Source organism: Oncorhynchus nerka, linkage group LG23, assembly GCF_034236695.1.
Source record: "Oncorhynchus nerka isolate Pitt River linkage group LG23, Oner_Uvic_2.0, whole genome shotgun sequence".
Classification (NCBI taxonomy): domain Eukaryota; kingdom Metazoa; phylum Chordata; class Actinopteri; order Salmoniformes; family Salmonidae; genus Oncorhynchus; species Oncorhynchus nerka.
The window spans coordinates 43,354,155-43,366,373 of record NC_088418.1 but is presented as its reverse complement, the minus strand read 5'-3'; the positions used below and the strand labels follow the sequence as shown (position 1 = coordinate 43,366,373).

At 46.2% G+C, this 12,219-nt stretch overlaps 1 protein-coding gene across 3 annotated transcripts in view; it reads right to left on the bottom strand.

Annotated features, from left to right (window-relative positions):
- Positions 1-837: 837 nt before the first annotated feature.
- Positions 838-12,219, bottom strand: part of cerk (ceramide kinase) — a 37,006-nt gene continuing 25,624 nt past the window's right edge. The window contains exons 7-12 of one of the 3 annotated variants that reach the window (XM_029630028.2): positions 9,370-9,444; positions 8,742-8,894; positions 8,361-8,555; positions 6,934-7,145; positions 4,959-5,167; positions 838-2,419 (exon numbers count right to left, since the gene is read on the bottom strand). In XM_029630028.2, coding sequence (XP_029485888.1) covers positions 2,308-2,419; positions 4,959-5,167; positions 6,934-7,145; positions 8,361-8,555; positions 8,742-8,894; positions 9,370-9,444 — 956 coding nt within the window. In that variant the 3' untranslated portion in view covers positions 838-2,307. The remainder of the gene's footprint in view (positions 2,420-4,958; positions 5,168-6,933; positions 7,146-8,360; positions 8,556-8,741; positions 8,895-9,369; positions 9,445-12,219) is intronic. The other 2 variants (XM_065008130.1, XM_065008129.1) reach the window with 2 other exon arrangements.

Here is a 12,219-nt window from a genome sequence, read left to right as displayed (position 1 = left end):
GCGGAGCTGTCTCAAGGTGGATGGGATAGAAAAAAACTCATCATCTGGGTAAAAATGCAAGTGTAATCACACTCACAATGACTTGTCTCCAATCTCCATGCAGTTTCGGTGTGAGCCAAGGACAGCAGCTGGCTGTGTGTGTGTTTATGGTTGTGTCTCAGGACGAAGGCCGGGTTTCTTGAGAATGAGACAGTGGGTCCCGACGGGAACGGGACCCGAAACCCGCTTTCAATGAAGACACAGTGAAGCACGAAAGGATGGGAGGAGAGAGGGAGGAAATTGAATGCACTCCGAGGCTAGGAAGAGGAGATCGGAAAATGACATTACTTCATTGCCATGCCGGACCAGATAGCACCGTAATGTGTGGGCCATATCAGAGACAGTGAGTGGATGAACAAATGTGGTCGAGGCAAAATATCTCTCCATCGGACGCCAGGGGAGAAGAGAGGAGCCAGAGACAATTTATATCTCCCCTGTAGTCGTTTTCATGTAATAAGCCCATTAAATGCTGTGGGCGTCTCATTCGTCCCTTTCCCCAGTAAAGCATATCTGTCAGCGGAATGGGCTTTGCGGCGCATCCAGCATTATGGAAGACCCTTACAGATAACAGGGAAACATGTATTGGTTTCATGTAGTTAATTTATAATAACATCCTGTAAACCATGCCAAGAGAGAGGATAGGGATGCCAGCCACCGACAGTGCTGCGTCTGGGGCCCGTTTTTCAGTCTGTGCTTTTGTGTGTAGGCAAATGTCCTTCCTGTTTAAGGAATAACAACAGAAGAGACACGGAGAAGACATGAACAAGGAACACACATAGACCCACTACAAAACCTGCACAGGGTTGATGAAGGCTTTAAGTTTATTAAAAGCCTCAAAGCCTACTGTAAAAAAAACAAAAAACAATTTGCACTTGACACCAAAAGTCACAACCTTCAAAATGCCCTCTGACCATTTCTAGAAAAATACACATTTTTCACACACTTATTAGTTTAAAAGCACTTTAATTAAGCTGTATCCAAACATTCATACATATTCAATTCTTATCAAATCATAATCCACATCACAGGTTAGTTACACACAGTGTGTCATGTCACCTTGAGACCCGCAAGATGAATGGTTTACATAAATATTCGGTCATTATAAAGCCTTCAGCAGAACTCATGTGTTTGTCAAAACGTTCCCCCACGTCAGCTGGCTTAGCGAGTCAGCGTGGGGCTGACACCGTTTGGTTCCACACGGATATATCCATTGTACAGCAAAGAAACATCAGCCAGTTCATCAGAACGGGACAGCCACATAGACCATTCACCCACAGGGAACATTATAAGCACGACCTGATTCACTCACAGCTCAGAGTTGAAATATAATCATGGCCTTTCGCAGCAACCAGTAATGATCGTGGAGAGGCTTCCAAAAGAACAGGCCGAGCCTCCCACAGTGTTGAGAGTTTAGGTCTGTGTGTGGTTTCACAGTGGCAGATGATAGATGTGTGTGCGTGCATGGAGTGTGTGTGTGTGTGTGTGTGTGTGTCCTAGAGTTGGCTGATGTTTTGGCTGCAGGAAGCAGCATCTGTCTGATGGCGGGCTAGTGTATAATTGTAACGGCGCTAACTCATTATGATGGCACTCTCACAAAGACATTACCCTACACACAGAGGACAACCCACTGGCAGCCCCCCTAGTGAGAGGGGCTACTAGTCTTAACTAAATCACTTCAAAATAGACAAACTGTAGCTCTGTGCCACAGGTGCGAAACTTCCTGGGAAAGCAAAATCACTGAGGGACCTCTGATTGCCCTGGAGTTTCTCTGCCCTCACATTGTATCACAGCGATACGCAGAAGCAGTGAGGCATTACCGACAGTCTAGCTTGGTGATTTCTACTTCCCATCGCATTGTCTTTGGATGCCCACACAGAACATCAGTCACATACTTTGATTGGAGGTACATAGAACAGATTCCTCCTTTTCGTTCATCTCATTATGTGGGTCTCCATATTCTCGGAAACCTGTACTGCAATCTGGTGTAATTGCGGCAGATACTCGGGGAGATGCATCAGGAAAGATACTTGACTGGGAAGGGAAAGCGCCATATGACAGCCTGTATGTCTTGTCAAAAGCGCAAGCTGATGGCAGTTCTCCTCGAATAAATGGGAAGTTGAAATACGTGACCAACTGACTTAAAAAAAAAAATGAAAGTTATAAATAAAAAATTTAAAAAATGCAGGACTTGCATGTGTGGTTGCAGGATGGAGGGATAAAGGGTCCAAATGCAGGACTTTCTAGCACAATTGGGGACAGTTGGTCCCCTTAAGCTTGCCACGAGAGACTTGATCCCTCTATTACAGACCATGTGTGTGTGTCAAACGTGGTCCTCCCCTCGACACCTCGGGCAAATAGTCTGATCAGCTGGCAGTGAACACTGTAGAGAGAGAGAGAGACACACACACACACACACACACACACACACAGAAAACAGTTACACATGTATTAACATAATGAGTGTTCGTTTTCAGTCTGACACAGATGTAAAACTAATGGAATGGAGATCAGGTTCCAAGCTCAGAAGCTTCCCTGTTCATTTTAGAGTAAAAACCGAGATTGTTATTTAGCGTTCAGGTGGCCTGGTTACAGAAACACTGATGAGACTTGTAATGGTCCAGTAGTAGTGTGGAGGTTAATGCATTAGAGAGACCCTGACTTTAATAAGAGTTCACTCAGATTTCATTTTCCAGTCAGTCACACTGGTGGTTCAAATAGTATGTGTGTCTAGCAGTGAAAGAAAGCACTGCTTTTCTTTTCAGGGGGGGGATCAGGGTTATCGCCATTAATTATCTCAGCCACTCATTCGCGGACTCATTCCAAGAACAATTACTGGAGAGGAAAAAGGCAATAAATGAACGGACTAAAAGGCTCTTAACAGTGGATGGGATATTGAATTAGATAAACTAGGATTACACATCCATGCCTCATTGGCAAAGTATAACGGAGCATAAAGTAAACGATGTGTTCAGGAAGAAAGCCACTGTTGTGCTATATAAAGATCTCTACTGATGTTGTGGTGGTGGAGGGAGAGCCACCATCATGCTATATAAAGATCTCTACTGATGTTGTGGTGGTGGGAGGGAGAGCCACCATCATGCTATATAAAGATCTCTACTGATGTTGTGGTGGTGGAGGGAGAGCCACCATCATGCTATATAAAGATCTCTACTGATGTTGTGGTGGTGGAGGGAGAGCCACCATCATGCTATCAAAAGATCTCTACTGATGTTGTGGTGGTAGAGGGAGAGCCACCATCATGCTATATAAAGATCTCTACTGATGTTGTGGTGGTGGAGGGAGAGCCACCATCATGCTATATAAAGATCTCTACTGATGTTGTGGTGGTGGAGGGAGAGCCACCATCATGCTATATAAAGATCTCTACTGATGTTGTGGTGGTGGGAGGGAGAGCCACCATCATGCTATATAAAGATCTCTACTGATGTTGTGGTGGTGGGAGGGAGAGCCACCATCATGCTATATAAAGATCTCTACTGATGTTGTGGTGGTGGAGGGAGAGCCACCATCATGCTATATAAAGATCTCTACTGATGTTGTGGTGGTGGAGGGGGAGCCAACATCATGCTATATAAAGATCTCTACTGATGTTGTGGTGGTGGAGGGAGAGCCACCATCATGCTATATAAAGATCTCTACTGATGTTGTGTTGGTGGTGGAGGGAGAGCCACCATCATGCTATATAAAGATCTCTATTGATGTTGTGGTGGTGGAGGGAGAGCCACCATCATGCTATATAAAGATCTCTACTGATGTTGTGGTGGTGGAGGGAGAGCCACCATCATGCTATATAAAGATCTCTACTGATGTTGTGGTGGTGGAGGGAGAGCCACCATCATGCTATATAAAGATCTCTACTGATGTTGTGGTGGTGGGAGGGAGAGCCACCATCATGCTATATAAAGATCTCTACTGATGTTGTGGTGGTAGAGGGAGAGCCACCATCATGCTATATAAAGATCTCTACTGATGTTGTGGTGGTGGAGGGAGAGCCACCATCATGCTATATAAAGATCTCTATTGATGTTGTGGTGGTGGAGGGAGAGCCACCATCATGCTATATAAAGATCTCTACTGATGTTGTGGTGGTAGAGGGAGAGCCACCATCATGCTATATAAAGATCTCTACTGATGTTGTGGTGGTGGAGGGAGAGCCACCATCATGCTATATAAAGATCTCTACTGATGTTGTGGTGGTGGAGGGAGAGCCACCATCATGCTATATAAAGATTTCTACTGATGTTGTGGTGGTGGGAGGGAGAGCCACCATCATGCTATATAAAGATCTCTACTGATGTTGTGGTGGTAGAGGGAGAGCCACCATCATGCTATATAAAGATCTCTACTGATGTTGTGGTGGTGGGAGGGAGAGCCACCATCATGCTATATAAAGATCTCTACTGATGTTGTGGTGGTGGAGGGAGAGCCACCATCATGCTATATAAACATCTCTACTGATGTTGTGGTGGTGGGAGGGAGAGCCACCATCATGCTATATAAAGATCTCTACTGATGTTGTGGTGGTGGGAGGGAGAGCCACCATCATGCTATATAAAGATCTCTACTGATGTTGTGGTGGTGGGAGGGAGAGCCACCATCATGCTATATAAAGATCTCTACTGATGTTGTGGTGGTGGAGGGAGAGCCACCATCATGCTATATAAAGATCTCTACTGATGTTGTGGTGGTGGGAGGGAGAGCCACCATCATGCTATATAAAGATCTCTACTGATGTTGTGGTGGTGGGAGGGAGAGCCACCATCATGCTATATAAAGATATCTACTGATATTTAGGTGGAAGAAGTGGGACCCCGTGTGTGTGTGTGCGCACGTGGGTAAACCTCAAACTTTTTAAATCTCTTAACAAAACCAACATATTACAATTCTGAATAGTATACCTCACTTGTATATCCGCATGAGGCAAGATCTCCCCATCACAGTTCCAGTTGCTATGGCCAGTGTCGTTGTTGGGATGGGCCGTGCAGACCTGGTTACAGATCTTCTTCCCACTGGTCTCACTCAGGTCCACCTCTGAGATCCCGTTGCTTTGCTTTGGAACAAAACGGAACCGCCGCACACGGTGCACCTCCACAAAGGACATGTCAAACTGTGGAGGCAGAGAGGGATGGAAGTCAGGGGAGGGAGGGACGGAGAGGGAGGGAGGGAGGGACGGAGAGGGAGGGACGGAGAGGGAGGGAGGGAGAGACGGACAGGGAGGGAGGGAGAGGGAGGGAGGGAGAGACGGACAGGGAGGGACGGAGAGGGAGGGACGGAGAGACGGACAGGGAGAGACGGAGAGGGAGGGAGGAGAGACGGACAGGGAGAGACGGAGAGGGAGGGACGGAGAGGGAGAGACGGAGAGGGAGAGACGGAGAGGGAGACGGAGAGGGAGAGACGGAGAGACGGAGAGGGAGGGACGGAGAGGGAGGGACGGAGAGGGAGAGACGGAGAGGGAGGGAGGGAGGGAGGGAGGGAGGGAGGGAGGGAGGGAGAGACGGACAGGGAGGGACGGAGAGGGAGGGACGGAGAGGGAGGGAGGGAGAGACGGACAGGGAGAGACGGAGAGGGAGGGACGGAGAGGGAGGAGGGAGAGACTGACAGGGAGGGACGGAGAGGGAGGGAGGGAGAGACGGAGAGGGAGGGACAGAGAGGGAGAGACGGACAGGGAGGAGGGACAGAGAGGGAGGGACAGAGAGGGAGGGACAGAGAGGGAGGGACAGAGAGGGAGGGACAGAGAGGGAGGGACAGAGAGGGAGGGACAGAGAGGGAGGGACAGAGAGGGAGGGACAGAGAGTGAGGACAGAGAGGGAGGGACAGAGAGGGAGGGACAGAGAGGGAGGGACGGAGAGGGAGGGACGGAGAGGGAGGGACGGAGAGGGAGGGACAGAGAGGGAGGGACAGAGAGGGAGGGACAGACAGACAGAGGTAGGAATAAGGAGAAGGGAGTAAAGACAAGAGGGGATGGATAGAAAGTCAGGAAAAGAGGCAGAAAAGAAGGGGTCAGTCAAAGGTCTGAATCTTTCACTGCACCAGAAAACAACCTCCCTTTATCCCCCCCATCACTACTCAGTTCTACTCCCCAGATTGTCTGAGAGGAGGGTGTCAGAGCGATTTATTCTCCATCACACTCACTTTATGACTGGGCCTGGTTAGTATTCATACCAAGTGTCCCCTAAAAAACTTTCGACAAAACTATGAATACACTTACTGGCCTCTCACTCCATGTTTCGCTCCGTGGTGGATGGGCTATGCAGATATTACAGAGGTATAATGCAATGGAAATCCTACCGTCCCACCTGTGTGTGTGGCAGTATGCGCAGGAGGATGATGCAAGTTATCCAGAGCGCTTTGTAGAATTGGGATATCACTTTGTAGAATTGGGATATTTACGAAAAGTGAGAGAGGGCGGAGTGGGACGCAAGAGAGTGTCTGAACTGAGGTATACCCTGATTTAGAAAGAGCTGTGTCAGCCAACTAAACCATGAGGTCTGCAAGCAAAATACAGGGAAACTCTTTCCCACTCAATCTCCATCTCTCTGTGAAGGCTGAGTAACCCGTGACATGCAGTACGTGAGAGAGATGAGTGACTGAGCAAGTGACGGAGGAATTCTCCATCTCCCCCCGAACCCCTTGTGACTTTCAAAAGTTGTATTGTGGATCAAGCCAGTACATTGCCAGAGATGAATATGGTTTGAAAATAATCCGTACTTACTTAGCAAATAACTTTGCTAAATCTTATCACTTTTTGGCAGGGGAGATATCCACCTCTGATTGAGTCATCTTACATCTAATGATCTTTTACGCTTGACAATGTGAAAATAAATAAACAAATAGCAAAATGTTTCTCTCAATGACAACTCAAGAGTTCCCCACCTGGTCGTCCTTGTTGGTGTGTCGCATGAGGTGTCGGAGGAAGTCGAGGCGGGAGGCCTTGCGTACCAGGATGAGGTCTGTGGTGCCGTCGGCCAGGTGGGCATAGGGCGACAGGCCTCTAGGGCTGCGAGGACAGGCACAGCTCATACTGGCAGCGTTGATTGCTAGGAACTTCCCCCGGATCACCCGCCATACACCATCACCACTGGTCTCTTTAAACACAAGAGGAGATGATCGATCAAAAAAAAGTGTCATCCCTTTTGGGGGAAATTCTTCCGACAGTGCTGCATCTGTATTATTGCTAGTAAAATATAAAAACACTCTTGTTGACTCTTTGGGTGCTCTAAAATCAGGAGCGAGGCTGGATAAAATATTGTGTGTTATTACACTCATGTGACGCCACTCGGTAACTGTTAGGTGAATCAAAGTCTTCTGCCATTAAATGACTGGTTGAGTGGTTTAATGGGGGATGTACAGTAACTCCAAAATGTTTGAGTGTTTTACGATAATATCCCTGATCGCATGGGGAATATTATGTGATCCGAGTCCATAAAACGCTTAATTATTCTAGTCCCCTCGTAAAACAAACTCACAGGAACGATAACCTGAACCAACATTAACAAGTCCACCGGGATTAAAAAACTAAATTCATTTACTTGGAAAGTAAATGATTAGACGTCTTTAAAAACTACCAATGGGATTGTGATTAGACATTTACAAACTTTACTGTAGGTCTTGGCATCGTCTTAGCTCGGGAACCTCTCAAGTGTCCCGCACACATTAAACATTTCGGGAGGCTCGTTTGCGACGTGGCACCGAGCCGGCGTCTTGCCCCATTGCTTAAGCAGTTGTTGGAGATTTGATCGCCAAAACGTGTGCAGCAAGTCTGCCGCCAACTCTGGCAGCCAGACCAACTATCTCCCTGATTAGTGGGGTTCTGACTCCCTCTGTCTGTGTGTGTGTGTGTGTGTGTGTCCCAGCACCACAGGGACCTGTCGCCTCAGCCAGCGCTCCAGTCAGCCACAACAGAGAAGCCGGAAATTAACACCAATTAGAGTCCCGGGAGATGAGAGGAGAAAGGGGATCTCTGTGGCTCTCAGTAAACTCTACTTATCCTATCTGCTGCTCAGAATAAATAAATGCCGGCTTAGAAGAGTTTCCCATTTCCCAAAAGTGGGGACTGTAGTGTGTGTGTGTATGTGTGTTGTGGGGTAGATAAGGGTCTGGGATGAGAAGAGTGGGCTGTGAGGAGTGTGTGTGTTCAACACCATACGGTATACTATGACTGTCTGTCGGGCGTCATGACAGTGAGAGAGAGAGAGAGAGACAGACGAGGGGACAGGAGGGAAAACAGCTTTATCAACAGACATGGCAACAGGGAAAAGACTACACACTGCACACACTTACAGAGGACTATAACCTCTTACCCTTGTCAGAGTTCTCTTCAGCCATCTTGTCGACATGATCCAATGAGAGGAGCTGCCCATTGTTGGCACCCTGCTCACAGATATGGCACCCAGTCATGCACTTGATCTTGTCTCTAGGGTTCCCCAGGTTGTCCTCAGCGGGCAGGAAAGCGACGGTCCCTTCATAATACTGATGGGTCAGGAACGTCTTTAGGCCTGCAATGTGTGAAGCAGTGTGCGTCTTTGAAAATCCTGATGTTGACATTGTGTGAAATGTCTAGTTTCTCCACTTATTCCTCCCTTTCCCTGTAGGTCATATTCGGAAATGGAGATTATTTTTTTATTTTTACTACATGACGTAGTAACTAATCGTTGGACTGCAATTGTAATAACACAATTTACCCGAGAAGTCGTATCTGGAAGGCCCCATCCAGCGCTTCCTCTCGCTGTCTGTCAGCACGTCGCCGTAGAAACCGTATCCGAGCAGCGAGACGGAGTACCTGAGGAAGGTGTTGTTGTGATGGACAGAACACACATCCATGGGCTGGGAGTCACCTGGAAAACAGACAGAAAGGGGGCCTTATTCAACTGGTTGGAATGTCGTCACGGAACACTCCCTGTAGAATAGTCTTGGCGTCCGGGTCAATGCCATATCAATATCAGTCCATTCAGAAAGTGAACCAAATTCAAATGGGTCCTCATTGAAAAGCATGGAAGAGAACTGGAATAACCAGTGTCCTTCCTGAATTGACCCAAACCCCCCTGGACAGGACTCTAGTAGAGTGCAATGTTATCTCTTTAAACCACACTCCAGACTGTGCGCATGGGACAACACAAGTGTACCTGCAGGACGTAGGATGCCGTACTGTACCCAGACATAGAATGCTTGTACTATTGAGAGATGCAGCTAATTGTGAGCATTGTCACCGAGATATATTAAGACATTCTATTAAATCTCGACGTGGACAGGTAGGAGACCGATAGACCTGTTTGTGTTTGTGTGTGTGTGTGTGTGTGTATGGTTACTTACCCATGATGATGTGCAGGGCTGAAGTCACTGGATCGTTGGTGCCTGTGGTAGAATAGCAGATACAGTCAGTCGAACCTGTTGGATAGGAGAGGTACAGGCCTCGTCAGTCACGTAATAGTATCTTGAATCTCAAGACTAATCCCAAACCACCAACTTTGGGGGCCGTTTCCCTCAGAAACAGATTAGCCCTAGTCCTGGACTAAAAAGCACACAGGACTAGGCTTTGTCTGTATCCAGTAGTTATTGTTTAAGTGTTTAAATATGGTTTTTATTGAATCATCAATGGCCATAAAAGTGTTTTATGATTAGAGTTTCGAGATGGAGTTAGAACAAGAGTTTAGGTAGTTTTATTAGGCAGAAAAGAGATGATATGTACCAGGGCCAAAGAAAGATATCATAGCAAATGGGTTTGTCCGGATCTGGGCAATCAGCACTCACTACACAGTAAATGAGGGGAAAGCGAGACGCAAACCCTTCCTGGCACTTGAGAGAAATGTTCCGTTTGACTTCGAAATCTCTGATTTGATATTATGGTAATAGGTCTCTATCGACCGTGCGCTACCTTTCAGCTGGGGGACAGTCATTTCAGGCATATCTGTCACAGTTAGATAATTTACGATCTGTTGAGACGAACCAACGACACCAAGACAGACCGGTGAGGAGACAGACTTATTTCCTATTTCCATCTCTACAGCTAGACTGCAGACTGATGCTAGGGATGCTTCCCAAATGGCACCCTATTCCCTAATAGGCTCTGATCAAAAGTATTGCACTATATAGGGAATAGGGTGCTATTTGGGATGCAAGCTAGATGTTTTCAGCTGACTCAGGGAACCGTGACAGAACAGAGAGCCTGGGAAATCAGCCCTGCCGTTTACAGATGGACTCATTGCTTAGTAATCACACTCCTCTCTTTTCAGATTGCTCTTATCAAGAATCTGACAATGACACAGCAGAGAGTAAAAGGGTGACATGGGCTGACTGGTTTGCTTCTCCAATACTTTTTGAAAAGTTATTGAATTGAAATTAAAACTAACTGTAGTGCTACAGACTGGTTTACACTTCCATATTTCTTCATCAAGTGAAGATTGAAGATGTGTGCGTGTGAAGGAAGCCTGGCTGTCTTGGGTGTGTGACTGTGAGCAGAGCATGTATTTATTATGGATCCCCATTAGTTTGCCCTACTCTTCCTGGGGTCCAGCAAAAGTTTAAAAACATTACAATACATTTCACAACACACTGTGTGCCCTCAGGCCCTTACACCACCACATATCTACAGTACTAAATCCATGTGTATGTATACTGCGTATGTGTGTGTGTGTGTGTGTGTGTGTATGCATGTGTCTGTGACACATTGTGTTGCTTCACAGTCCCCGCTGTTCCATAAGGTGTTTTTTTTATTACCTGTTTTTAAAATCTAATTTTACAGCTTGCTTCAGTTACTTGATGTAGAATAGAGTTCCATGTAGTCATGGTTTTATGTAGTACTGTGTGCCTCCCATAGTCTGTTCTGGACTTGGGGACTGTGAAGAGACCTCTTGGGGCATGTCTTGTGGGGTATGCATGGGTGTCCGAGCTGTGTGCCAGTAGTTTAGACAGACAGCTCGGTGCATTCAACATGCCAATACCTCTCATAAATAAAACTAGTGATGAAGTCAATCTCTCCTCCACTTTCAGCCAGGAGAGATTGACATGCATATTATTAAATATTAGCTCTCTGTGTACATCCAAGGGCCAGCCGTGCTGCCCTGCTCTGAGCCAATTGCTCTGAGTCAAGTCCTTTTTTTCGTGGTACCTGACCACACGATTGAACAGTAGTCAAGGTGAGACAAAACTAGGGCCTGTAGGACCTGCCTTGTTGATAGTGTTGTTAAGGCAGAGCATTGCTTTATTATAGACAGACTTCTCCCCTTCTTAGCTACTACTGCATCAATATGTTTTGACCATTTTTCAATATGTTTTGACAGTTTTCAATCTAGTGTTACTCCAAACAGTTAAGTCATCTTAATTTCCACAAGATTTATTACAAGATTTGGTTGAGGTTTAGGGTTTAGTTCCAAATACAATGCTTTTAGTTTTAGAAATATTTAGGGCTAACTTATTCCTTGCCACCCACTCTGAAACTAACTGCAGCTCTTTGTTGAGTGTTGCAGTCATTGCAGTCACTGTAGTAGATGACGTGTATAGTGTTGAGTCATCCGCATACATCGACACTCTGGCTTTACTCAAAGTCAGTGGCATGTCGTTAGTAAAAATTTAAAAAATAAAAAGGGGCCTAATCGGCTACCCTGGGGAATTCCTGATTCTAACTGTATTATATTTGAGAGGCTTCCATTAAAGAACACCATCTGTGTTCTGTTAGACAAGTAACTCTTTAGCCACATTATTGCAATAACACATACGTTTTCCCAACAGCAGACTATGATCAATAATGTCAAAAGCTGATCTCTAACAATCAGCCCCCCCAATCTTTTTAGCATTAATTTCTCTCAGCCGTTGGGTGTAAGTGCTGTGCTTGTTGAGTGTCCTTCCCTATATGCAGGCTGAAATTCTGTTGACAATTTGTTTCCTGTGAAATAGCATTGTATCTGGTCCAAAATAAAATCCAGAAGTTTACTAAGGGTTGGTAACAGGCTGATTGGTCGGCTATTTGAGCCTGTAAAGGGGGCTTTACTATTCTTTGGTAGCGGAATAACTAACTTCCCTCCAGGCCTGAGGGCACACTCTCTCCATTAGGCTTAAATTGAAGATGTGGCAAATAGGAATGACAATATCATCTGCTATTATCCTCAGTAATTTTCCATCCAGATTGTCAGACCCCGGTGGCTTGTCATTGTTGATAGACAACAA